General features: G+C 34.9%; 1 protein-coding gene across 1 annotated transcript in view; it reads right to left on the bottom strand.

The window, feature by feature from the left end:
* Positions 1–367: 367 nt before the first annotated feature.
* The window catches only part of LOC129224352 (glycoprotein-N-acetylgalactosamine 3-beta-galactosyltransferase 1-like), a 123032-nt gene continuing 97933 nt past the window's right edge, over positions 368–25466 (bottom strand). Inside the window, exons 2-4 of the mRNA XM_054858795.1 lie at positions 11779–12094; positions 9741–10098; positions 368–601 (exon numbers count right to left, since the gene is read on the bottom strand). Coding sequence (XP_054714770.1) covers positions 368–601; positions 9741–10098; positions 11779–12094 — 908 coding nt within the window. The remainder of the gene's footprint in view (positions 602–9740; positions 10099–11778; positions 12095–25466) is intronic.

Raw genomic sequence — 25466 nt, 5'->3', positions numbered from 1 at the left:
ACCAGCTTTTTGTCAGAAATGAGCATTAATAAACATTGAGCAGCCAATGTGTGTCAAAAGTTTACTAAATATCAGGGCTATGGAGTTGGAGAGGATGATGACAAACTCAGACCCCTGGAATTTTAAAGTTTCTGACTCCTTTATCTCAAAATCAGTCTGACACCAACTCCACAGCTCTGCATAAATCACATCATAAACTTACTTGAAACTTGTTTCATTCATTCCTCTACGACGGGGAGGAAGAAATTTCTGAAAACACGTAAACAGCTTCTTAGTTTACAGAATACATTACTGTACAAAAACACACATTATATCACAGGAACCAAAAAATATCTTGAAAACGGTAAAACAGTTTGTCTTCAAAGAACTAAGACTCAGTGGTCTTATGTGTTTCATTTCCATTCAATGGCCTCTTGGATTTGACTGTAACTGCAATAGGACTAGCTGTTGAATTAGTTAACAATGGTATAGAGTCTTTATTCACTAGATGACTGTTAATGCCGTATGGACGAAGGTGGTAAATGAGATATTCTAGGACATACATCATGTTAGGACTAACGTAATGGAAAGAGATGGCTGTGTCACTGCAACAGTCCATGCCCTAAAAGAAAGGAAATTTTCAATTATAGATAGCATACAGCTAAAATAATATACTTTTAAGTTCAGTTAATTTGTAACAGTATACTGAAATACATGTGACATTTTTAATTTGCATGAAATTTTGAAAACTTGCAGCTAATTCAAAACTAATGTTAATAATCAATGCACAACATTTCATTTCAATTTATGTTCTTTAAAATAATGACACGAGCGCAACCAAGAAGGCGGCTCGACCCCTCCAAAAAAATACCTGATTTGATTTTTTTTCAAAAATATGCCTTTTACTTGAGAGAAGAAAAGAACACATCCTAGGAAAACAAGTTACCTTCATAAGAAAAATGGAGAAAATTCTAAACTATTTTAAAAAGAAGCCTTCAAATTTAAAATTTTCATAATATTAGTCAGTTTTATCCTTTCTAACACCATCCCCCCCCCCCCCCACCCTCCTTTTTTTTCTTTTTTCTTTTTTCAAGTCTGTCTGAAAATATGGCAACAACTTCAAATGCAACCACTCCCACCAAACTTATAGCAGATCGTCTAAAATTTCGTTTTTTAGTCTTCAATTTCGCAAACTTTCCGGGAATCTGAACACATGTCTCCAAATAAAATTTAGAATGTATAAAACTACATTGTTTGAGCTTCAATTTCAAAAAATTGCACGGCCTCTAACGTTGCGAAAGAAAACCTGTAATAACGTTTTTAAATTCCTGGTTGAGAGCCCCAGAACCCTTCTCCCCCCCTCCCCCCTCCCCCCAAACACCATCAAAGATCGTTTACAACTGCGTTTCTGAAACTCATCAAAAAATTGCCAAGAGAGAGTCTTTGAGCATCATTCCTTCTTCGGGTAACACAAATGGTCTATGATCGCGTTTTTAAACTCCAGTATCGAAAATCTTCCAATGGAGAACCCCTAAATCCCCCCCCCCTCCTCATCCACCATCAAGATTGTCTAAAACTGCATTTGCAAGAACTGCAATTAGTAAACTTTCGGGGGGGCTCGCCTCTATTTCCGCGTAAATATTAAAGAGATTTTAAAAAACAGTTTTCTTTCTTTCTTTCTTTTTTTTTTTTTTTTTTTTTCAATCAGTCAAAAAATTTCTAAAATATTCTTCAAAAATTAAAGCATTATTGTAAGAATTAGAAGCGGAAATCAAAGTATATAGCAATACAGTATATAAAGTATAGTGCCTAGAAAGAGGCTCTTTCTAGGCACTATAATATAAAGCAATATAGTATATAGCAATAATAGTATATAGCAGTGGCGCACACACGGGGAGGATCCATCAAGCCACGACCCCTCCCCTATGAGTTTTTAATCTTTATGTCGCACCGAAAACAACCATGCAAAAGTAACATTAATTTCAGATTCAACAAATAAAATAAAATAAAATTTATTTTCTCTTTTTTCTTCCCTACAAAATCGAACTGTATGTGAATATAAACTGTTCTATAATGGTGATTTTTACTTTGCTGTTTTTATTTAAGTTATGAGAAAAGTGAACACATTCATTCTTATGCTTTCTGGTATTTTAATTAAGTATTTGTTTTTCATAACTTTTTTTTTTTTAACTGATGCTAAGTAATTTTTCAATATTTTTTAATATTTTTGAGAACTTCAAACATCGTCGCCAGGAATTTCCGAGTCACAACCTTCTTTAAACCACAACAACGAAGTTTGTTTACAGTTTTTGTTAGACTGAATTCTAGATTCTCAAATAGAACCTATTATGGTCTGTCGCCTCCAGATTTTTTTTTTTTTTTTTAAAGCCTTTCAATGTCGAAGCTGGGATATATAAATGCTCCATTAAAACTAATTTTGCAGTCTGGGTATTTTATTCGAACTATTTGATTTTGTTTGTTTTGAACGAAAGGAGCTATTTAGATGTTTATTTTAAACCGCATCTATGAAATCAAAACGGAAACACTCCAAGTCTAAATATGTTTGTTTTCGTAAACAATCAACGTGGCACGGTATGTTTTGACGAGGATAGGTCAATGGCAGCTAACCACAAGAAAAAAAAAAGTTTTCGAGACATGAGAAGAAACGCGCTTTTGATTTCTCACAAACATCATTAAAATTTTGTTGTTTGAAGTTAGGCTACTGGAAAAAAAAAGAAAAAGCTTGACTTTCAGCGAAGCCAAATAATCATGTGTTTAGAATAAAACTAAAGTAAAATTAAATGATGAAAAACGAAAAACTTTAGAAACCGTCATTTTCCTGCCGTGAGCAGTGTACCGTACTAACCCCTGAATGAGCGTACATTCCAAATGTTTTACTCATTTTTCTTTTTCAATTTACAAGCTGCAAAGGTTTTCCTTTTTTATTTTCTTTCTTTATTTATTTTTACATCACTAAAATGAGATTGGCAGTTCCTTTTGAGGAAAATGGGGGAGTGTGTATGCCCTCCTTCCCTCACTCGGCGAGGGCCTTGTATAAGGTAAATAAATTAGTAGTATCTTGCTGGGTCTTTCCTTCCTCAACTTTAATGCTAGCAAAGGGAAGATGTTTAGACACATTTTTTAACAACCAAAGGAAAAAGTATATCATTTCGATTGACAAATGTGTTCAATTATTAAGCACGGACAAGAACATATGTTGTAGTTTTCAAAGGATTTTGCTCGAAGTATGACGGTATGTTTAAAAACAAATTTATCATTTCGCGATATAACGTGTAACATTTCAAAGATTTTTTTTTAAAAATTATGCTCAGCTTGTGATTTTAAAGAAAGAGTTGTAACTATCATTTAAGAAAGGAAAAAGAGCCCGAGAAAGGAGGGGGGGGGAGTTCAGTTAAACTTTAAGTTACAAATATTACATTAAATTTTCATAAATTTTCTGCTTCATCTTTATAGTATTTCGTTCTTTCACAAAACTTCAACTATCTTACTGAAATGGATTTTAGATTACAGATTAAATAACATCACGTGGAATAGTCTCACGGCCAATGTCCGATGATCAAATGAGAGGTAATAGCGCTCCATCCCTCAACCCCAGGGAAGTGCTTCCACGTGCATTCAATTTTCCCAGTTACTACTTTAAACAAAAGGGGGTGAGGCACTAGAGTAATTTACGTAAAAGTCACCTATTTTTAACCCCCGACACACAAAGGAAGGGGTTATCAGTTTGACGTATCTGTATGTCTGTCTGTGGCACTCTAGCGCCGAAACGGATGGACCGATTTTGAAAAAAAAAAAAAAAGTTCGAAAGGAGAGTTGATCGAGAATGTTCTTAACTAGGTTGCATCTTTGGAGGAAATTAATTAACGAAGATATTAACTAAAACCTCTAAAACGTTTTTCGTGATTTTTGAGTGAAAAACATAGTTAAAAATTTTAAAATTCAAAAATTTAATACCAAAAATAAAGAGAATTTTTTTCCGCGTCTGATAGAATGTGTTTGGAACTTTCATGTTTCATAGAATTCGAATTATAACATTTTTTTAAAGCAGATTTTAATAACGGCTAAGCTTTTATTCACGCGATTGATAACCGAATTCATTGTTGGCCGACAACATAGAGTAAAGAAATTTCTTTACTCTATGGCCGATAAGGAAATAAAACGTAATGATTTAAAAATCTTATCTGTTGCCAGTTTCTATTTAATAGAAAATAAAATATTTGACATTGATTTTTAATAATATAAAGCTTTTAAAAGGATTTCAATTTTCTCTCTTGATTCTACAGTTTCAACTCAGTCGGGGTTTTTTTAAATTTTTAATTTTATTCAAAAAATATCTTTAAGGTTCACGGAATCTTGAACAAGTCAAAAAATTTTAATTATTCTTAATTTTGAAACTGCATATCCATTTTGTCCGAAAATTATTTTTTTTTTCTAAATTTTACTCAACTTTTCTTATTTTATTGATTCTACAAGAACTTGGAGAAACACTCATTGCGAATTCGCTTATTGTTTCAATGAAAATGAATCAGGAGTTCTGAATCAAAAGGACGAACCGCCTGTGTAAAATGCAGGGGGGACTAAGCCTTTCAACAGCAATACAGAAAGAGGAAAGGAAAGAAAACGAGAAGAAAAAAAAAGGGGGGGCCGAAAATTTTATTTTTTGGAATTTGTAAAAGATAACTTTTTTATTTTTAGGATTTCCCGGGGCCCGTAGGGAACTCCCTAAGTTGCCTATTTGGTAATCTGTCCCTGGTAGAGAGAGAGCTAGAAAGTTAAAACTTGCTATTGAAAAATCTTGAAAGTCCCTCCACTTCCAAACAAAAGTTGGATTTCTTTTGTCAATATAAATACTTGTACTTTTTATTAATTCGAAAATCTGCGATGAACAATATTCAAAATTTTACAACTACTCGGTATTGGCCGAGTACCTGATCAAAATTTGGCCCGAGTACCGAGTACTCGGTACGTCTCTAATTTTATAAGTCTTCTTCTCTCTCTCTGTTTCATTTCAAGTAGACTACCTACTTTTCTCCAACAACTCCCTTCTTTTAACATGAATCCCTAGGATTATTATCTGCTGCCGCAAAGTGCGGGAAAAATGGTAGATTGTTCACACACCAGCAACAAGTTTAAAGTCATCAGGACTTTAAGACCACCGAGCATCAGTATTATTGTTAAGGGAAAATGTTCCAGAAGAAAGTTCTAGTGGCGCCCCTGGTTAAGCCATCAGCATAGTAAAGTATATAATTGCGACGAACTTGCAACTATAAACATAGACTACTAAACGGCACGAACTTGAGGATCTAAACGAAAATCTGAATTTGGACTAATACGTACCGGATATTAGGGCTCGACCGATGGCATTTTTTGGCCGATGGGCCGATGCCGATTGTTCAAGGATGGCCGATGGCCGATAGTTTTCCTCCAAATGGCCGATTGCCGATGGCCGATGGCCGATGCCTTTGGCCGATGGCAAAAAAAAAAATAAATAAATAAACAAATAAATAAATAAATAAAACAGAAATAAATTGATAAAATTATCAGGGATTTAAAGGATCTTTGATTCATTTCACTTTACTTCCTTTCTACGAATAAGGAATTGTAATCACAAAAAAAAAATCAGATTTTGACATAAATTTCTATTTTACGATCACCCAATTTAAACTTCACAAGACTTTTCGGCACATTTGTACATGCATATGTACCTAAGAACATATAGATGATCGAAATATCCATTTTGAACGTCTCCTCAGTTAATTATCGCAAATTCTCTTGTGATCTCTTCATGCGCGTAAACTTGCGTCACTTAAAAACGTTATGAAATAGTAAGTTGAAAACTCATACGTACGTAGTATGATCTAAAAGTTCGAGCACAAGTTGTATAAAACCTTACCCTGAATAGTTCACATTACCGAAGCACATCTATCTACAAAATAGTCACCTCGAACGACTATGCACTTCTGCCAACGTTCGTATAGCTTTTAGAAGCACTCCTGAAAGATATTTTTCGCAACCTCCTGTAAGGCCTCTTGTGCTGCTGCTTTAACTTCATCGTGGGGAAAGAGGCGACTTTCATGTTGAGGATGCACGGTTCGATTGGTCAATACTCTGATATGACAAACAAATAACATAACGTTTCGTCGGACTTAGCTCCGTGTTACTTTTACATGTTCCCAGCAAAAAAATATTTGCATGGACGTCACTTTCTTCCATCAGGAGAAGATAAAGCTGCATCACAGAAGGTAGCGAAAAATGGCTTCCAGGAGTGTTTCCAAAAGTTATATGAACACTGGCAGAAGTACATAGTCCCTCAAGGTGACCTTTTGAAGGTGGATGTGCTTCATTAATGTGAACTATTTTGGGTAAGGTTTTATACAGCTTGCCCCCGAACTTTTGGATCGTACTACGTACAATCTTTATGGGATGTAGCTATGCTTCTCCTTTTTTTGACTGCTGTATGATGAAAGAGAAAGAACAACAGCCAAAAAAAAAAAGAAAAAGAAAAGAAAGGAAGGAAGAAAAGCAAAGAGATTGTTTAATAACCAATTGATTTGTTTGTTTTCTAATTGAATATTTACTAAAATTTCAGTAATATCGCACTAATGTATGGATTTAGGTACATTAAACATAGTTAAAAAACATTAAATTATGTTGATTAATCATTAAAAAAAATAAGAATAAAACTATGAAACCGTCAACAAATTACGCAATTAAAGTGGAAAGATTGCACGTAGACATTTTTTACTCATCAAATTAAACAAAAAATGTAACAGATAAATTACAATATTAAATCATAATGGGAATATTTTTATACTTATTTAAAATTTATGAATAGAAAAGTTTGCATTTTTCATAAAAGCTATAACAGTGACATAAATTTTGCTGAAAAAAATAGCCATGAAGAGAGCGATGTTTTTAAAACGCAGCTACAATAAACAAACTCAATATTTACACCAAGTTAATAACTGAATACATATACTACTTAATCTGATGTTTGCACACATAATATTGAACAATTTGATTGTTTAAACTTTTATGAAGCTTTACAAATAAGTTCAAATTAAACTTTTCAATTTAACAATAATTTTCTGAAATTTAAAAAATTGCATAATAGAAAATCCTTGAAACTTTTCTATAAAAAACGAAAATAACTTACTCATTGATTTTATATAAATACAGAAAAATAGTTACTGACAACAAAAAAAAATCGATCGCTATTAATGATGAAAAGATAGCGCATTACGAAATATAGGTGAAACAAGTATGAGAAATATGCAAAATGACATTTCTTGACCAAAATAAATAATTGCTAAATATTTTAGAAATGCTTGAAACCTCGAGAGAGGGTTAGGGGGGGGGGGGTCACTCTCTGATTTTGGAGTTATTCACACTTCGGCCCCAACCTCGACTTAAATTTTTTAGTAAAGAACCGCTAAAACCAACGCCTCGGAAGAGTTTCTGAATCTATTTCAGCACTTCCGAAGAAAAAATTCAAAAGTCCCTTCGATTTCCGAATTATGTCACCATTCAAAACGTCTTTAATCAATTTCTTACATTAATGCTCTAAATTCTTTCTAAACAATGGATAAAGTTTGAAAGAAAAATCTCTAATTTTCTGAATGGTGTTACTTTTAAACGACTCAGAAGTACAACTAGAGTTTAATTTCAGAAATTGAGGGAGTAGGAGGAGGAGCACGCAAGTGTTCTCGGAAATTCAAAAAATAGTCGTAAAAAATAGAGTTCAAAATAATCATAAACATTGAGCGGAAAAACCCTTTCAAAACTTGCACCCGAGTTTGTTTTGACGTGCAGTGGCGAATTTAAAATATAGCGAATGTTGCAATTGCGCGAGATGCCCCATAACCATAGGGGCACCGTAGGAGTTACAAAACTGCTTATGATAAATGTTTTACAACTTGTGTGATAAAGAAATAGGGCCCCATAATGTATTTCGATGGGCCTCAAACTTATAACTCCGCCGAAGCGATACAGAAAAGACTGCATAACTGTGATTTATATTACAAATATCGAAAAATTAAAAATTACCGTCGGCTCAAAGGGAATCTAAAAAAATGACACAAAAACCGGTTTCGCCATCTCATATTTGTTTCCATAGTCTCCAATTTGACAATATACCAAATGATCGTCAGTCTGAGACGCTATATTAGTTTAGCCACAAAAAATGAGTAGAGGCTTTTCAGAATACCCGATCGAAAACAAAAAGGAAAGTGCACAACTGGAACGTACGCACAACCCACATGCGAAAATTGATCCTTCAACAGCTTAGCATTTGTGAGTTATGACTTATGAGAGATACATACGTACATCCAGCTGCAAGAAACAAAGCAATAATTAACTTGTTTGGTACCTGAATGCAGTATTAAAAACTCTTTCAAACGGGACTAAAATAGAAATTCATACTGAAATTTAAGTAACCAATTTTATATGAAAAAAATAACTCCCTTTACTTCGTAATAAAAAGTAAAACATCAAAGGTCCTTTTTTTCCGAAAACATCGGCCATTCCATCGGCTTTTCGATGTTTTTTAAGGCCGATGGGCAGATGTTTCCTGCAAGTTAGCATCGGCCGCCGATGCCGATGGCTAAATTGTTGAACCATCGGCGCCGATGCATCGGCCAGGCCGATGCATCGGTCGAGTCCTAATATGAGCCCAGGAAAATCGGTTTGACTGCACAGGCCCTAGTTCGGCTACAACGGGGGTTCAAAGTTGCATATTCGGTTACAAAAATACATTGACGTTTCCATTGGAATTGGATGTTTCAGAACAATATCTGCCAGCTCATTTTGCAACTTTTTCTTCAGTACAAAGTTGGAGAAAGCGAATTTATTCTGCAGTGAATGCTTTAAATTGGCCCATACTACACAGGAAAAGCAAGAAAGAGATAAAACAGTTCACCATAAAGAAAAACACCTATGTATTTCTGAAGCTAAATAAAATAGCAACTTTGAATCCTCGTCGCATCCGAACTTTTGCCAATGCAAGTGCAGCAAACCGTTTTATCTGAGCTCATACTATTTGACCTAAATCCAGAATTTTGTCCAGATCCCTGACCTTCGAGCTCATGCTGTTTGGTAGTTAGTTCACGCCAAGGATGGATCTAGAATTTTTTTCAAGGAGGGGGCGTTTGATTTTTTAACTTACCACTTACTATGCATCTGGTTTACATAATGGGAGGAGGGAGGGCTGGTACATCATTTTAATTAAAAACAACTAAAAGTTAAGAGATTTATCCAAAGAGGTCCCCGAACTTATTTCTTTCTTTTTCCTTCGAAAGAGATATTCGAAAACAGCGTTTTAGAAATTGCGCTTTTCGGGACCTCAGTTTCGAAAAATTACAGGAGGAAAGTCACTAAATACATTCCTTCCCCTTACACTACCTAAGATGTCTATAATCACGTCTTTAAGACTTCAATTCTGCAAAATGCCCTAGAGGAAAACTTCCAAACTCCTCCGTCTAACATTACCAAAGATTGCCTGAAATTGCATTTTCGGAACTTCAATTCCGAAAAGTTTCCGGGGAGGGGATATTCGAGCACAATACTCTTTACACTCTCACACACAATAATTCTTTACCAGCATCAAAGCCTACTCTTGCATTTCAGGACTTAAATTCGGAACGATTGAACTTGTTGCGATCGTTCAAGGGAGGGGCGTCCCTCCCTTGAATCCGTCCTTGGTTCATGCCAATGAGAAGAAACTGAATGAAATATTTTTTTACCTCTTGTGATGAGTAGTAGATGTAGCTCCAGTACCAAGAACTTTTTGGCACATGTCCAGGAATGAGATGATGCTCAGGAACAAAGGGAAAGAACCTGCCTCGCCCCAGAGAGTCCCTGCTGTCTCCCGCCTCCACGCCCACGCTCTCGAGGCACTTTCCGATCTCCACGTCCTCTGCGCCCCCGTCGTCTTTGCGGCACTCGGCGTCCCCGACCAGCGCCTGCTCGGCGAAGCGCCGCAGAGCCTCCCTGCTGAGGATGTAGCCTGCGCCCCCGCTCATGTAGCCCTGCTTCACGAACGGCTTGAAGCGGCAGCCGAAGTAGATGGGAGACTCCGGATCTCGACCCTGCAGCAAGTACCTGAACAAGAAGAGGAAATTAGCAACAACAACAACCGTCACGATCGTTTGTGTAGTAAGTAGTCCGAAGTAAGACATCACATTTCGTAGAAACTACGGATAAATCGTAGTAGTTGGTGGAAGCATCATGATCGAAGTAAATATTGAAAATAATAAAATCAGGGACGTTAAATAAATGAAAGAAAAAAAATATGCGTTTTTTGAGGAGGCTAAGGCCCATTATGGGTTGCTGAGCCACTGAAGAAGAAAGGATGTCTGTATGCCTACAGACGAAAAATCTTGAGTTTAACGTCTGGAGCCACTACAGAAGAGCTACATAACCTACGTAAAAGGAGTCATGTTCAGATTATGTTAACCACGAATTTGCATGCAAATAACTTGAAGTAATGACCAGAAATTTAGACCTTAAATGTCTTCTTCAAAACTAACGAAACACGCTCACATGTGATCAACTTAGATATCGTTCACAACTGAGGCGCAAAGGGATATACTGTCTGACCACGGATTGTATGGAAAGACAAACATCCGTTTTACAGTCGGAAATGAACGAATCTATTATTTTTTAGTGATGCCAGCTTTTGCAGAAGCAGAGTCTCATTCAAATGAGCGGAATACTGGCTTCAAGTTTTTACTTTTCCCCCCTCATTTAGATAGATTCGTCTTATCTATACGTTTGAAAATTCCATACAATCCGCGGTTGGACAGTATAGGTGGACATTTTAAAGTTTTGAATAAAACACGTTTAAAGTTCAGATCTTGGGTAGGCTTTCATTGAATTTTTTTTCTAAATCACACTGTATTGCAGCCCCTATCAGGACTCATAGCATACTATCTTTTGCCCCAAAACGGAGGAGATGTTCATCTACTTTTGTAGTGGTTAGTGGTTATCTCCAAATTTTTAATTTTGATACTTACATCCCTTATCTTCTCACTGCCTCAACTGATGTCACGCTTTGAGGAGAGGAGACGTTCCTCAACGTTTGTGATAAACGGGAGGGAGGGGGTAATAAGAAGTGTGATATCACACGTTTTGTTTGTTACAATATGTTTATGAAAAGCATGATAAATGACAAGGGGTGTTACACTTGTTGAAAAAAAGTGTGACAACATTTATATGAACAGAAAGAAAAACAAAATAGATTTTATACGAGTCATTACAGTCATTCAGGGTAACTTGATTCTACATTTTCTGTTTCAAACTGACTCAGTCATATTTTGTTTGTTATTGCATATCCACTGTCATAAAACTGAAAGGAAATATATAGTTGTCCAATATTAAGAATAAATAACGATAAAATTCATTTTAAAATTAAATGAATTATCAATCTGGTTCAAAGTGAGTTGCCACTTAGGATAAATTTGAACCATGTCAAAAATGTAAAGCCAAACAAATTGTTTAAAAGCATTTTGAGTCGTAAATCTTAAATTTCCCAGTGTATAAAAAACACTTCACTTCAGAACTTCTGAATGACTGGATTATGCAATTGGCTGTATACAGTGCTACCAACTTATTATGTGAAATAAAAAGTAGAAAACTGATGTAATAACCGTGTTAGCAGAAAACACCATTGATTCTTCTAGTTTCTTTGGATGTAAAATAAATGGAGTGCAACCAAAATTCAAACTTACCCTAAATGATTACAGTTAAAAAAACGAACAAGGGTCACATCCAAATTCCTACCTCAAGTTTTCGACAACAACATAAGTGTCATCGTCTGCTTTCAGGAACCAGTCCGCCTGATGTAGATAATGCTCGTAGACATAACTGAAGGCTTTTTTCGTCTTGGCCCACAGATGATCCCTGCCTTCAGACACGTCGAGAGCGATCGCCGGCAAGCTGGGGTCCTCTTTGGAACTCATGAAAAGTAAAATGTTGCACCGCTGTCCCCAGGTCGCTTTCACGTGCTTCGCTTTCCGCTTGTGATTCTGCGGGCCAGTCATGATCCAGCACAGAACTCTCACTTTGCGGGCCAACTGCTCGGCAACTTCGGCCTCACCTAAGAAGGAAACAGTTTTATAGTGAACAGCTGAAACAAATTGAGTACCGTAAAATGGGGGAACATTGCTCCTAAGTTTTTTTACTGATTTTCGAGGACTTCAGTGACAAAATGGTTGAAAATGTGGAATTTCTTTCAACTAGGTAGAAGATAACAGTAAACAGGTGGCAAGTTGCAATTCGAGACCAAAAATCAGTAAAAAATCTTATACACTTTTTGGAGCAATGTTATCTCTACAAGAGCAATGTTCCCCCATTTTACGATAGTTTTAAGTCAAAAAAATAACTTGGATTTTGACATTTTGAATTCAAATTATGTTTTTCACAATCGGCAGGACCCTACTCGTTGGACTTCTCGTTTCTACTAATAGGATGTCACCTGTAATCGACTCTATTTTTTCTGACCCTCTCGACTTTACACAATTCTCTTTATACAAAATCAGCATCCAGTACACAAAAACTCTCTTCCTGGACGGTGTTGTGCGTATGTGTGTGTGTGTGCTTAGGACATGGACCCAGGAGGTGTGGAGACAGGTGGACAGTGTGCTGGCGTAGGCCCAAGACCAGAGGGGTGGTCCAGCACCTGCAAGGGCTGGTGGACAGTGGTGCTCACAAAAGCCCAGATTCAAAAATCAAAAGAACATCAACTGCGGTCAAGTGAAACTAAAATTTGACCACGGAGAGATGGTGGATGACTTTGAAGCGGAAACATCATTTGTGATAGGTAGAATCAGTCAGAAAGCGCCGAGTAGTGAGAGACGCGTTCTCGCTGCCCCTATCTATTAAAAAATAAGAACAAACAACCTATCACAAATGATACACTTTTTTTTTTTTTTATTCAAGGTCATCCGTCTGGTCAAGCTTTAATCAACGTTTGTTGACTGCTTTAAAAAAAAATAAAAAACGCTTACAATACCGAAGCAGTTAATCAAATAACTAGCATTTAAACAGTAGAAAGAAATATTTTTGAGAATTCTCTTTGAGATAATGATATTTTTCTGCTTCACTAAAATTTGCTTTTTGAGGATTTATTTTTCAACAACGAGGAAACGAAGTAGAAGTTTTAGGTTTCGAGAAAGGAAAACAAGTTTAACATGTATAGTAAACGAGAGGAACTCATTAAATTATCCTCGAAAAGAGAAAATAATTATTTTAATGTCTAAATAATAAGAAAGCTTTTATTTTGAAAACTAACATTGATACATTTTTTTAAAAATTCAAGCACTTTCCTTTGCTTCTGAACGAAATATATTTCGAGCGAGAGTAAATTAACAATAACACTGGTCAATTATGAAATTACTTTTTAATGAAAAGTATACAATTTTAAATGTTTTTAAAACACGAATATCACATTGAAAATAGCTAATTGGCTCTAGATGCAGATGTATTTACGTTTTTTGTGGTACATAGAAATAAAAGGAAAGTGTTAGCGTGAAAGACCGAAATTGGAGAAGGTCGACTTTCACCGGTGATCACTTGATGAAGTATATTTCGGCGCAGAAGGAAAGAAGTAGAAGACCATAGGCTCAGATCCTGCCTTCGCCAGACACTTTGTTGCCGTTGGTGTTCACGAGCAAAGGAATCCATTGAAGATGTAGTGGAATGTGGGATAAAGTGAAATGGTGAAATATTAACTGCACAAATGTACATACTCCTACCTAATTGTCGTGCTACCTTCAACGCATTTTGTAGTTGTTCATGCTCATAACCTTTCGTTTTTCTTTAACTATCAGAAACTTTCTCTTTTTCTTTTAATTTCACAAACTTTAGATGAAACAGCGCTTTTAGGATTCACTATTTTTCATCAACATTCACACTTAAAATGAAAAAAATAAGTGAAAAATGACGAGTATTTGTATAAGCGATGTTCAGACTAGTACGGAGTGGGAACTTCCGCTCTCAGTGATGCTAAAGGGATGAAGCGTAAATGAAGGTTCATTTAAGGGGAAAAAATTTTAGTAACTAATAACAAAGCAGATACTTACACACCGCAATTCCCTTCCGAAACTTTTCGTGTTGCGGGCGAGGAATTCACGTTAGATCTAAAGTTCTTCACTGGGGAAAAAATCGCGTTATATCCATTTCGCGTACAGGCGAGTCGACTGTAAACGGTGCTTCACTGTACAGTCGGATCCCGACTTACGCGAGGGATGCGTTCCAACACCCCTCGCGCAGGTTGAAATTTCGCGTTTGCGGAACAACGCATGTTTAAAATTTTTTTATAAGCATACCCAATTATTTCAGACATGTGTTAACACCCCTCAAATTGTTTCAAACCCTTTCTTATACATTACCGTATCTTTTATGAAGAACTGACTTTTTACTGTATTTAAGAAAAAGCTTTACTATTTAACATAAATTCCTGTTATGAAGCACAAAATCAATGATCAATGAGAAACATGAATTAAAACAGTACGTACTTACATTAAGTACATTACTGCGTTATAATAGCACTGAACAATAGATATCGTGAATTTAATTTTATTTTTTATAATAATGAAGATGATGGTTTATGCAGTGTGGGAAGACCCCTCTTTCTGGCCTCAAAGCCACAATGAAAGAGCAGCTTTCATTTTCATGATGTTTGCATTTTGCTCAGACGGTACTCTGCGCGCTTCAGTACTAAAACTATGTTCTGAACTTTTACGGATTTCCTAATTCTTGAATTTTAATTGTACGTATTGACGATTCAATCATACCGTACGTATTGTCGAGAATCTAGTGGGGTGGGGGAGCGTTTAGAATCGGAGCAGTTATTTGTATAAACTAAAGCAAAGCGTTGTTTAGACTAATACTGTGTGTGAACTTCCGCTTTCAGTGATGCTAAAAAGATGAAAGTCCATTCACAAAACAAATATTTAGTGTTTTAATGTCAACAAAACACATTCTAACTCTCCGCCGCTCCTTCCCAAACGAATTCAAGTCGCAGGCGAGCAATTTGCGTCAGCAATAAAAATTTCATTACTTTTTAAAAAACTCGGGTTTCGCCATTTCGCGTAAGTTGGATCGCGATGTAGCGCGATCCGGCTGTACTCACAAGTTGTAAAACTGTCAAAACAAAGTTAAACATATCACGTTTATAAACTGAAGATAAATTTGAGATTGAAGTAACGGTATATGAACACGGAACTAATTAAGTTGAAAGATATCATGCTATTAGGACTATCATCGGTCCATGACTGACAGTTTCAGAACATGGGAAGGGATCGCAGTTTTGTAAGAATTCTGAGCGCGAGAAGAAATTGTTAAATTTCAAGAAGTGCACGCGGAACGAATCGTAGTTTAATAGCAAAAATAAAATTAAACCAAAATTATATTCTTTTTTCTAAAAATAATATGGAAAAAAATCTAAAAATTAGTCTGAAGTAGGAATTATATAAAAATTCAATATTTATAACAGAACACTGCCAACTGAATACAAGAAAATGCCAACTAAAATTGTCAACTGCCTTTCTGAAAAAATGTATTAAGTATTAAAAGTTTAAACTGCATATGGATTTCACAATTAAAAAAAGAAGAAAAAATGATGACGACAACACACATTTACATACTTCCTTTTACGTCTACTAAATAGATTAACGTCTATTAAATAGATGATTTTAATAATTCAAACTATAATGAGTTAGAGTACTCAGGTAAGCGCGTCAGAAGCAATGCTTTTTAAATGAATAGCTTTTCAGAAAAAAAAAAAAATCTACACACATAAAAGTAGGATGAAGTTAGAGAATAGGGCTCCAGGGTTCCATTTTAAATATTGGCGAACATTTTTCATTTTCAGTAAGTTACCGCCCTATAGTCAGAAATACATGAAATACACCACCAGCTCAGTCATTTCAGCCGACGATTGCCGTTTCGTGCTTATTAGCACTCATCAGCCCGGCATAGGAAGTGATTGAGATGGAGGTGGGAGACCTCTTAAGGAAGCCCAGAGTGCCAAACAAACTGGTAGCTAATATAGAACTAGCACTGACCAGATCTGACCGGGTCTGACGTGCTAATAAGTATGAAACGGCAGTCCTCGGCTGGAATGGCTGAGCTTGTCGGTGTATTTCATGCATTTTTCATTTTGTTCATTACCTTCACGTTTGGTCAAAGTTGCATAGAAAGTTCTTGTTTGGCGATAGCATACGTTATTTCACCTTTTTAATGGACTTTCAAACAAAACAAGACTTTAAACAAGACTAAAAGATAAATTACAATGAGGAAAAAGTCCTCCAATAATTAAAGTAAACTGAATATGGAAGCAATTTTTAAATTTCGAACGTGTTCGGGAATACACGGCAGTATCCTCACAGGTTTTCTCTTTTTTATTTTGTTTTATTTTTTTCCTGCTATTTCATAACATTTCACCAACCAACCTGATGCCTGTCCTTGGGGCCACAAATTTATTCGTCAGCAATTCGTTTTTATCCGCCATCGAAAGAGACATCCGACAAACCCGGTTCCGTTTTCCGGGACGAGAAGTTTTGCTCACCATTCTGGGCGGACGTGCAGCGACAACTCAGCCCCTTTTCATTTATTTTAATAGATCGAAAAAAGGGCTCTTTGCTAAATAAAGCGATCGTTACACCCTCATATTGTCATGGAGTGAGATAGAAATGCCGGCATGAGTTGTCTAATAAATACGCGCCCTTGGTTTTCTCGCAGTTACAGTTTTGGATTGTCTGATCGCTTTCAATACGCCCCGAATGTAAAGGTCAAACGGAAACGCACTGAATAGAAAGAGACATAAATTATATCACTGGCACTGGATATATATATTTATATTAGATTCAAAAAAGTTATTTTATGCGTCAAAGGACGTAAATTGTTGACTAATGAAGTCCATTGCCACTAACAATTGTTCACATAACAGATGAGAGAAATAGAGAAAGTTACATTTTGCTATTTCATAGAAATATAAGAATAATGTATTGATTGATGTTCAAAAAGGAAAAAAATGTAATGAAATACTGTTAGAGAAATAAGAGTTCTGAGGGGGGGGGGGCGATTGGCTACATTATTTAACAGCGAGATTGAGTGGAGCATTCAAAAACACCATAGAAAAATAAAGAAAATATAGAATTTCGACAGAAAATTTAAAAATTTTCAGTAAGCAGTATAAGAGAGTAAACAATACAATAGGCTGCAAAGACGATATTGTTAAGAGTTCGTGATACAACTTCAAACTTTCTTTAACTGATGACACAGTTCTTGAGAAAAGCACAGGGAGATTTAAGATAAATAAATACCTTTGTGCTGAACAGTAAAGTAAGACAAAACAACGTAAGCAGAAGCACAAATTTGTAAATTACAGCAAAAATGCAGCAGCTGTAATTTACAAATTTGTGCTTCTGCTTACGTTGTTTTGTCTTACTTTACAGGAGATTTATTTACAGCTATGTACAGGAAATGTAGTTGCACCTGCTAAATCAACCATGGCAATGAGGCAAATATCAATTAATACCGTAAACTCAACGTTTACACTTGTATTTACATCCAAATACCCGAAAAACACAATGCGAAGGCACAATAACAAAGCTAACGGCTCAGACAGTTTAAAAAAACAAAACTAAAACTTAATCACGCGCGGAGGCTATTTATAAATCCTAGAGAAGTTTGGACAAAATTCGAAAAGTTTCTCGTATTTTCTTTTTATTCCATTCACAAATGTTATCCGGGGCCCATATACTTCAGTGGAATGTTAGGGGGTTGTATGTACATTACAAGAAACTATTTACAGGTTACGTTAATAAGATAATTTTAGAAGAAAAACAATGCAATAAACGCCAAATTTAACAAGATTACAACAAATTAATCACAAGAATAATTACTATTTACAGAATTTGTAACAATATAATTAACTGCTTACTGCAATGTATCTGAAGAGAAAGAAAATAAATAGTATAAAAGTTCTGCCTCTACAATAAAAAATCCTTAATGAGTGAAATAAAATACTGCATAAAAAGAGAGATTTTTACCTCATCTAACAAAAAATTAGGGCGAATTATTGTTATTAGGATTACGTCAAACCAAACGAAACTTTTTATAAGTAATGCAACAATTCGATGGTGAAGGTACCCAACCTATAATGTTAAAATTTGTGACTTTTGCTTTTTACATACGTGACGTTATTGCATTTCTACATCTTTTTCAACCTACTGTATCATTTCTTCCAAAAAAAAAATTGCTAGATAATGAGGAATAATGGCACTGACTACTAGAAATGAAAATATAAAAGAGTTTTTTAATGGTCCCGAAAACTTATGATTTTTGAATTTAGAGGATGGGTCTTCACAACCAAATTACTTTCATACAAACAGTTTTAAGAATTCTCCTCGAATAATTCTAATGTGGTAAAATAATCTGGAACATCGTCTATCTAAAAAAAACTGATAAACAAACAGAGAAACAACAAAAGCAAAAACAATAATAATAATACAACGTGCTGTCGTTTTGGCATATAACTTAAGATTTTAATAATCTTTCGTTCAAATGAAGGCAAAATACTTTTTACCACAAAACGTGAATTTTTCACTATTACTACGCTTTAAAAAACTTAACACGTATCAGCATATGAAAATCACGCCACTAAAAGAGCTACAAGAAAAAAAATAATAACTCGAATAATGATGAAGAAAACAATAGACAAAATAGCAAAAAAATTAAGATCTGAATGTTATGTGTCATAACTAATGCATAACTTATTAAAATGAGAAAGTACTACCAGCAAAAAGGTATTTTGAAAAAGAACAATAATAATAATTAAAATAATAACAACATTGAGCATTTTCTCAAGCAATAAACCCTTTAGCTACATCCAATGGGTTTGGATATGGACTAATAAACGCACTTTCTCTTAGTGAATGATTTACGCTTCACGGATTTACACTTGCAACTCTTGAGAACTCACTAGCGAGAAAAGAAATATCCTTTTTACAAGGTTCGTTAGCGATGATTTTGAAACAGAAAGTCTCAGCCGATTGAAAAAATAATCACAGGAGGAAAAAACTGTCGTGAAAAAAAGTGAATGCTCATTTATGCGTATTTGAAGTAATGCGTTAAATTTATTATTTTTAAAAAAATACAATGTAACTTCGATGATTTTTTAGTAAAGAATGTTATTTCCGCGTGCAATTTAAGCTGCATGCGATGTGCGACACCATGAAGTTAGTTGTAATCAGAGTTAGATGGTAAGGGAGAAGAAGCGTTATTTTTTTATTGAGTGGTCCACGATTTAGCCCTCCTACACACGAGGCAACAAAGTTGAATCAACTTTCGAAAGAGCGATAACAGTGAAGTACCGTTTATAAGTTTTTTAAGGGACTATATGAAAAAAGCGTACAAACGAAAAAACGTATGATAGGTATAGTTTAATGTGTATTAGACTTTGCAGGGACCAATTTTAAAAAACCTATAATTGACAAAAACGTATAAAAGAGAAACGTATAAACGGTGCTTCACTGTACAGTCGACTCCCGCTACAACGCGATTCAACTTACGCGAAATGGCTATAACGCGAATTTTTCACAAGTAGTGAATTTTAGAACTGACGCGAATTCCTCATCCACAACACGAATTTCTTTGGAAGGAAGTATTGGATTCGTTATTTACAGCTAAATGTTGATTTCGTGAATGTTATTACATCCTTTTAGCATCACTGACCAGCGAAAGTTCCTACATCAAACTAACGCATCACGTTGTTAGTGCATCAAATAACCGCTCAGCATCTTTTTTTTCATTCTAAACATCAAAGTAGATGAAATATAATGCCACCTTACCGCGCAATTTCATCTAAAATTTGTGAAGGTGGAGGAAATAAAGAGTTTCTGACAAGAAAAAAAAAAAGGTTAAGATTCTCGATATGCTTGAAAAACTACAAAACGTCGACGCAATAAGTATGATTGAATTTTTCATAATACAATTAAAAGATAAAACAAAAAGCTATCCGTAAAAGTTCAGAACTTAGTTTCAATATTGCAACTTGCAAAGTAAGTAAATGCTATGAAAATGGAAGCTGCTCTTATATTGTGGGCTAAAGAGATCGGGAAGAGGGGCTGTTGCCATAAATCGAAACGCTATAAAAGACAAGGCGAAGCAACTGTTTTGAAATGTATTAGATAAGGATAACGATCTGATCATGGAGCATAATTCACCACCTTCATTTTTTAACTCATAAATATTATTACTGTATCTACTGCACAGTACTATTATAGTGTAGCAATTTATTATTACTACATACTGTGTTTTATTGTATGTCTTTCCTACCCATCGATCATTCATTTTGTGCATCTTTGAGTAAATTATGTTATTATGTTGAATACAACAGCTTTTTTATTTTTTAAATACAGTAAAAGTTTAGTGCCCTATCTAAGAAATGGTAATGTATCGTTGAGTAATGCTTTAAAGCAGTTTGAGGGGTATGTTTACAAATGTCTAAAAGAATTTAGTATGTTTCTAAAAAAAATTGTATAGATTTTTAAACAACGCGAAATTTCAACTTACGCGAGGAGTCTTGAAACGCATCCCTCGCGTAAGTCGGGACTCGGCTGTATTAGGAAATATAACCTGGTAGAAAAGTGAAGGAATCGCCCGGCATCATTTACACGATAGTCAATATCAGGCACATGTGCTGCTACCATTCTCATCCCGATGCGTTTAATAAAATTTTTAGCTGATTCAACTCATTGGGACATTGCCAAGCGTCCGTTGAGTCTGAGCGTCCTCTGTTTAGTTTTAACAGCACTGTGGGTTCAGATTCTGGAATAAATTCGGCTTTTTTGAAAAAAAAAGGTTGATTCAACATGTGAAGACAAAGAAAAACGCCAGTCAACTAGTTGACGGGCAACATTTTCGAAAGTTGATTCAACCAAGTGGCCTCGTGTGTAGTAGGTCTTAATAGCTTACAAAAACAGTAATTGATAAGAAATAAATAAAATTACCTTTGTGCAAAAATGCTAAAGAATATTAACACGTTCGTGATATCGTGACCCACCGGTGGGTCGCAATGGATTTTCTTAATTGACGAACGTATCCATTAGTGGGTCATCTACTACGGAACATTGCATTGCTGAGGAAAATCTGTCTATACTTGAGTAATATTAAAGTTTAAAAAATGCAAGGATGCAATATTAAGATTTATTTTTTAAAAAAACGTCCTTCGAAGTGAAGCAATGGATTTAATGTTGTCGCGAACGTGTGATACAACGTTATAAAGGCACATCTTTTTTTTTTTTTTTCAAAAGCAGACGCGTGTTTTGATGTTATAAGGAAACTCCTTTTCAATGCAAAATGTTAGCTAATAAATGAAAAGACAGCTGACAAAAGCCTTTGTCGCATGTCTTTTCATCTTCATAACTGTCAAGAGAGGAGAGTACAAATTAATTTCTGCTCCCCCCCCCCCCTATGAGTAAAATAATTGACAACAAAATGTTCCCTCTCCAAGAAAAGTAATGAACAGCAAACGAACATCTTTGCTTCTCCATAAAAGAAATTAGCAGAAATTACTCGCATTTAATTTGTTGCAAAGTTCTGAAATCAAATTCGCTTTACACAGTTGTCGTGCTTGAAAATCGCAAGAAACGTCATGAAGCCGAGTTTGAAATTTCTAGTCTGTCAACCAAGATCTAACTCTTTATATAAACATTACAAAATAAAGTCGGAGTGAATTTGAAATTAGAAGGTATAGAATAGAAGACATTGTTGCAATTTCAATAATTTGTACAGGTGTATGTCTTCGCAGAAGCTTTTTCCTTTTATATTAGATAGGACAGACCCTACCGTTCATTAACTAAATTGAAGGTAGTAACAACTATTAGGAAGGTGTGGTAAAAGAACCTACACGGATGTTCCAAAAAAATAATAATAAAAAGACTTTTATCACAACAGGTTTATCAGTTCACTGGGGAGTTAAAAATATTATCTTGACAAAACATCTTGTGAAACAGCTGCCGGACAAGTCAGAAGAATGAAGCTTAAAAGATCATTGAATAAACATGATTAATCTCTAAGTTACAAATAGTTTGCACCTACTTACTGGAGCATTGTATGTAAAAGTTTGAAAATAAAAGATTCCACTATTTTAAACAAGGTTACATTTCTCAACTATTAGATTTAAAAAAAAAAACTTTCTGTTTTTGGCTCTGCTCGTCATCTTTTATTTACTTAGCATCAAAAAACTTTCCTTGTAAAGGTCAGCAGCCAGGTTGAAAGAGCAACCATTTTCTTAAAAAGGAACGAAAAACTCGAAGAGCGGAGATATTTTCTGATTCAGAGATATAAAAAAGCCATAAATGATGAACTTTTTCTCCCAAACTGAGCAATTGGTGCTAAAAGTGACCATTAAAGTGTAACAACGTTTTATTTTGCCTAAAGGAATTCAAGTGGAAGTGAATAAGAACGGAAAATCATTAGCTGTTATTTCCGTACATATTGTCGAAAGCAACGTATAATTTACTTCATTAAACTAACCTTGGTTTCATTAAAATGCGGAATTCGAAATTGAACTACTTTTTTTACTGTAAATTTCACGAATACTACACCGTCAGCGGATTGAAAACTGAATAAATAAAATTAATTAAGCAAAAACTATATTTTTTAAGCTGTGTGTGTGAGCGGCCGCTTAACGTTCATTACAGTATTTCCTCATGAAAAAAACAACAATCCAAGAAAGCAATTATTGTGGCGTCTATTCATTAAACTCCAGAAAGGCAATTTAAAATTTATTTTTACATATACAAAGTACATTGCGAAGAATAAGATTTTTCTTTTTCAGCAACAAATACAAATCCACTGCTCTTCCAGAGAGTTATCATCATGCATCGCCAAGTTCAAATATCTTTAAAAGGTGAATTCGAAGCACAAGGAAAGATAATAAAAATCAGCGGGTTTTTTTTTTTTTTTTTCCCGGGAGGGTAGGGGACTGCTGTTAAAGAAAGTTTAGGGGACATGAATTTAAAATTAAATGTCAATTATATACTTACGCAAAAACCCGGTAGCAGAAACTGCGAGACGCGAGACGTGCGTCGCAGATTTTTCGGCGGCCCGCAGATAATTTTACCAAAGAACAAAACGAAAGGAAGGGGGAAAAAATAAATAAATAAATAAATAAAAGAAAAAAAAAGGAAATACAACTTTAAAAAGATCGTTTGGAGATCGCTTTTTGAGCGATGGATGCTTCAGCATTTCAACTAGAAACATAGTCGCCCTATTTGGTCATTCACAAAATCGAAGTAGAAAAGTGCAAAAGTTTTCAAAAACAAAGATGAATTGGATGTATTATCTTTCTGCCAAGAAATGAAAATAACTTAAAATCTACAGCAAATCGTTTTTTTATTTTTATTTTTTAAAATAATTTTCTTGAGAAGTGAAAAATTTTATGTGAAAATTTCACCTTATCCTCATTGCTTTGGACGCAAAAGCGTCAAAACTTTTTTACTAAAGTTTAGTCTCATGACGATTTTTATTTTGAAAATATTTTTTGCAACAAATTCAGAAATTAATATCTTAATTTTTAGAGTAGTCGCCATGTTTGGTCGCCAAGATGTTGGTACGTAAGACTCATGAAATGCCTACGTTTTCAAAAACGGAATTAGATGTTTATTGCAATGCAAACTGCTGAAAATTAACCAAATTTCCTTTTTTTTTTTTTTTTTGGATAATTCTTAATTATAGTCTTTAAAATTGCAAAATTTTATCTTCAGAATATTATCTTATCTTCATTGCTTTAGAGGCTAATGTGCTAAAAACTGACTATTTCACATAAATTGAAGTTTTTTAAGGATTTTGAATTTATTGCTACTTTTATGCAACAAATTCAAATATCTATTTATAACTATGAATTTTTCGCGTAGACGCCATGTTTGGCCACTCGCAAGATAGCAATAAAGGATACTAAAACTTACCTAAGTTTCCAAAAACAGAATTGGATGTTTACCTCAACACAAACTATTGAAGATAACATAAAGTGTTCAATAAATCATGTTTTTTTTTCTTTTTATAAAATATTTTTTTGAAAAATGCGAATTGTTATCTGCACTGTTGTATTTGATCCTCATTGATTTGAAGGCTTTGCTATAAGCTAAATATTTCATCTAAAATGCAGTTTCCTGCCAACTTCTCATTTACTAATTTAAAAAATTAAGAAACCCATTTCAATGCAAATTTCCCATATTAAAATTAATATGTCTTGAAGAATTGGTTTTCATAGTGTGTAGAGTTCTATTTATTTTTATGAAAGTAGTGAAAGCTGCTTCCTCCCTCCCCCTCCCCTTATTGCTTTAAAACTCAGCGACAGTGGTGGCCACTAAGTTTTTCGGGTCTAGTGGCCACTGGCCAGTTGGAAAATTGTCCAAGTCTTGGCCTTCACAAAGGACTTGTGTATTTTATTAAAACTTAAAATAAAACTAATAATAATGCTGCAGATTATTTTCAACTACCGGAAATAGTGTCGCAGACTGGCTAGAAAGTTTCTGCTACTGGGCGCAAAAAGAAACTAATTCAAGACATTTTAATAAAGATTTTAACTTTTGGACATGAACTCTGAATTAATAAGCAGAAGCGTGAAGGGGGGGGGATACCTGTTTAACCGGGCTTAAGCCGTTAGGGGGCCCGAAATATCTTAAATGAGGGTTGAAATATATGTAGGGACGCAGGAGTAAATCATATGGAGGGAGCCCGTAAAAGTCATTGTGACGGGCCCTAAAATTTCTGTGTACTACCCCTGTTTATAAGTTAACTACATCACACGACCTTAACACCATAGAATTTTGAAATTTAAATATTTAAATAGAAATTTGGATATTTAAATTAATAGTTGAATTTCCATATAAATAATAGCCAATGATCGAGTAACTCGCGAGTTTCAACAATGAAACTCTCCCCGCGGCATGATAATTTGAAATATTTTTTGGCAATGCTTATTGCAAAAATTGTTTATTGTTGTAAGGCTTTATTGCGACAAGGCTGAACTCGATCCGGTAACTTAACAGTTTTGCTGGTAAGACTGTGTCATTTCAGGGGAACGAAGAAACGAAAAAATGGTCAACAATGAATGCTATCTACTGGAGTTTAGGGTTCGTCCACTGGATTTAAGGTTACAATTTCAACTATCAAAATATCACCAAACAGGCAATGGCTTCGTTCAAATGTAGAAGCAACTTTCACCCGTCATACTTTGACGGGCGATTTTCTAGCATTTGATTAATTTTGAAGTTGCCAAAGGCTTAAAAAGGTAGGGAACCACTGCTCTACAGTGTCACATCCAAGCACCTCTTCCTGTTTTTGCTTTATTTATTTCTTTGAACTCAATGAGGCATTTAAATATCAACCCAGCAATGTGAAAGATTTCCGTTCAGATATTTCAACGTTCGAAAAGAGTTGTTATTAAACTTAAT

The sequence above is a fragment of the Uloborus diversus genome, chromosome 6 (assembly GCF_026930045.1).
Source record: "Uloborus diversus isolate 005 chromosome 6, Udiv.v.3.1, whole genome shotgun sequence".
In the NCBI taxonomy this organism is placed as follows: Eukaryota; Metazoa; Arthropoda; class Arachnida; order Araneae; family Uloboridae; genus Uloborus; species Uloborus diversus.
This window is presented reverse-complemented; position numbering and strand designations above follow the sequence as displayed.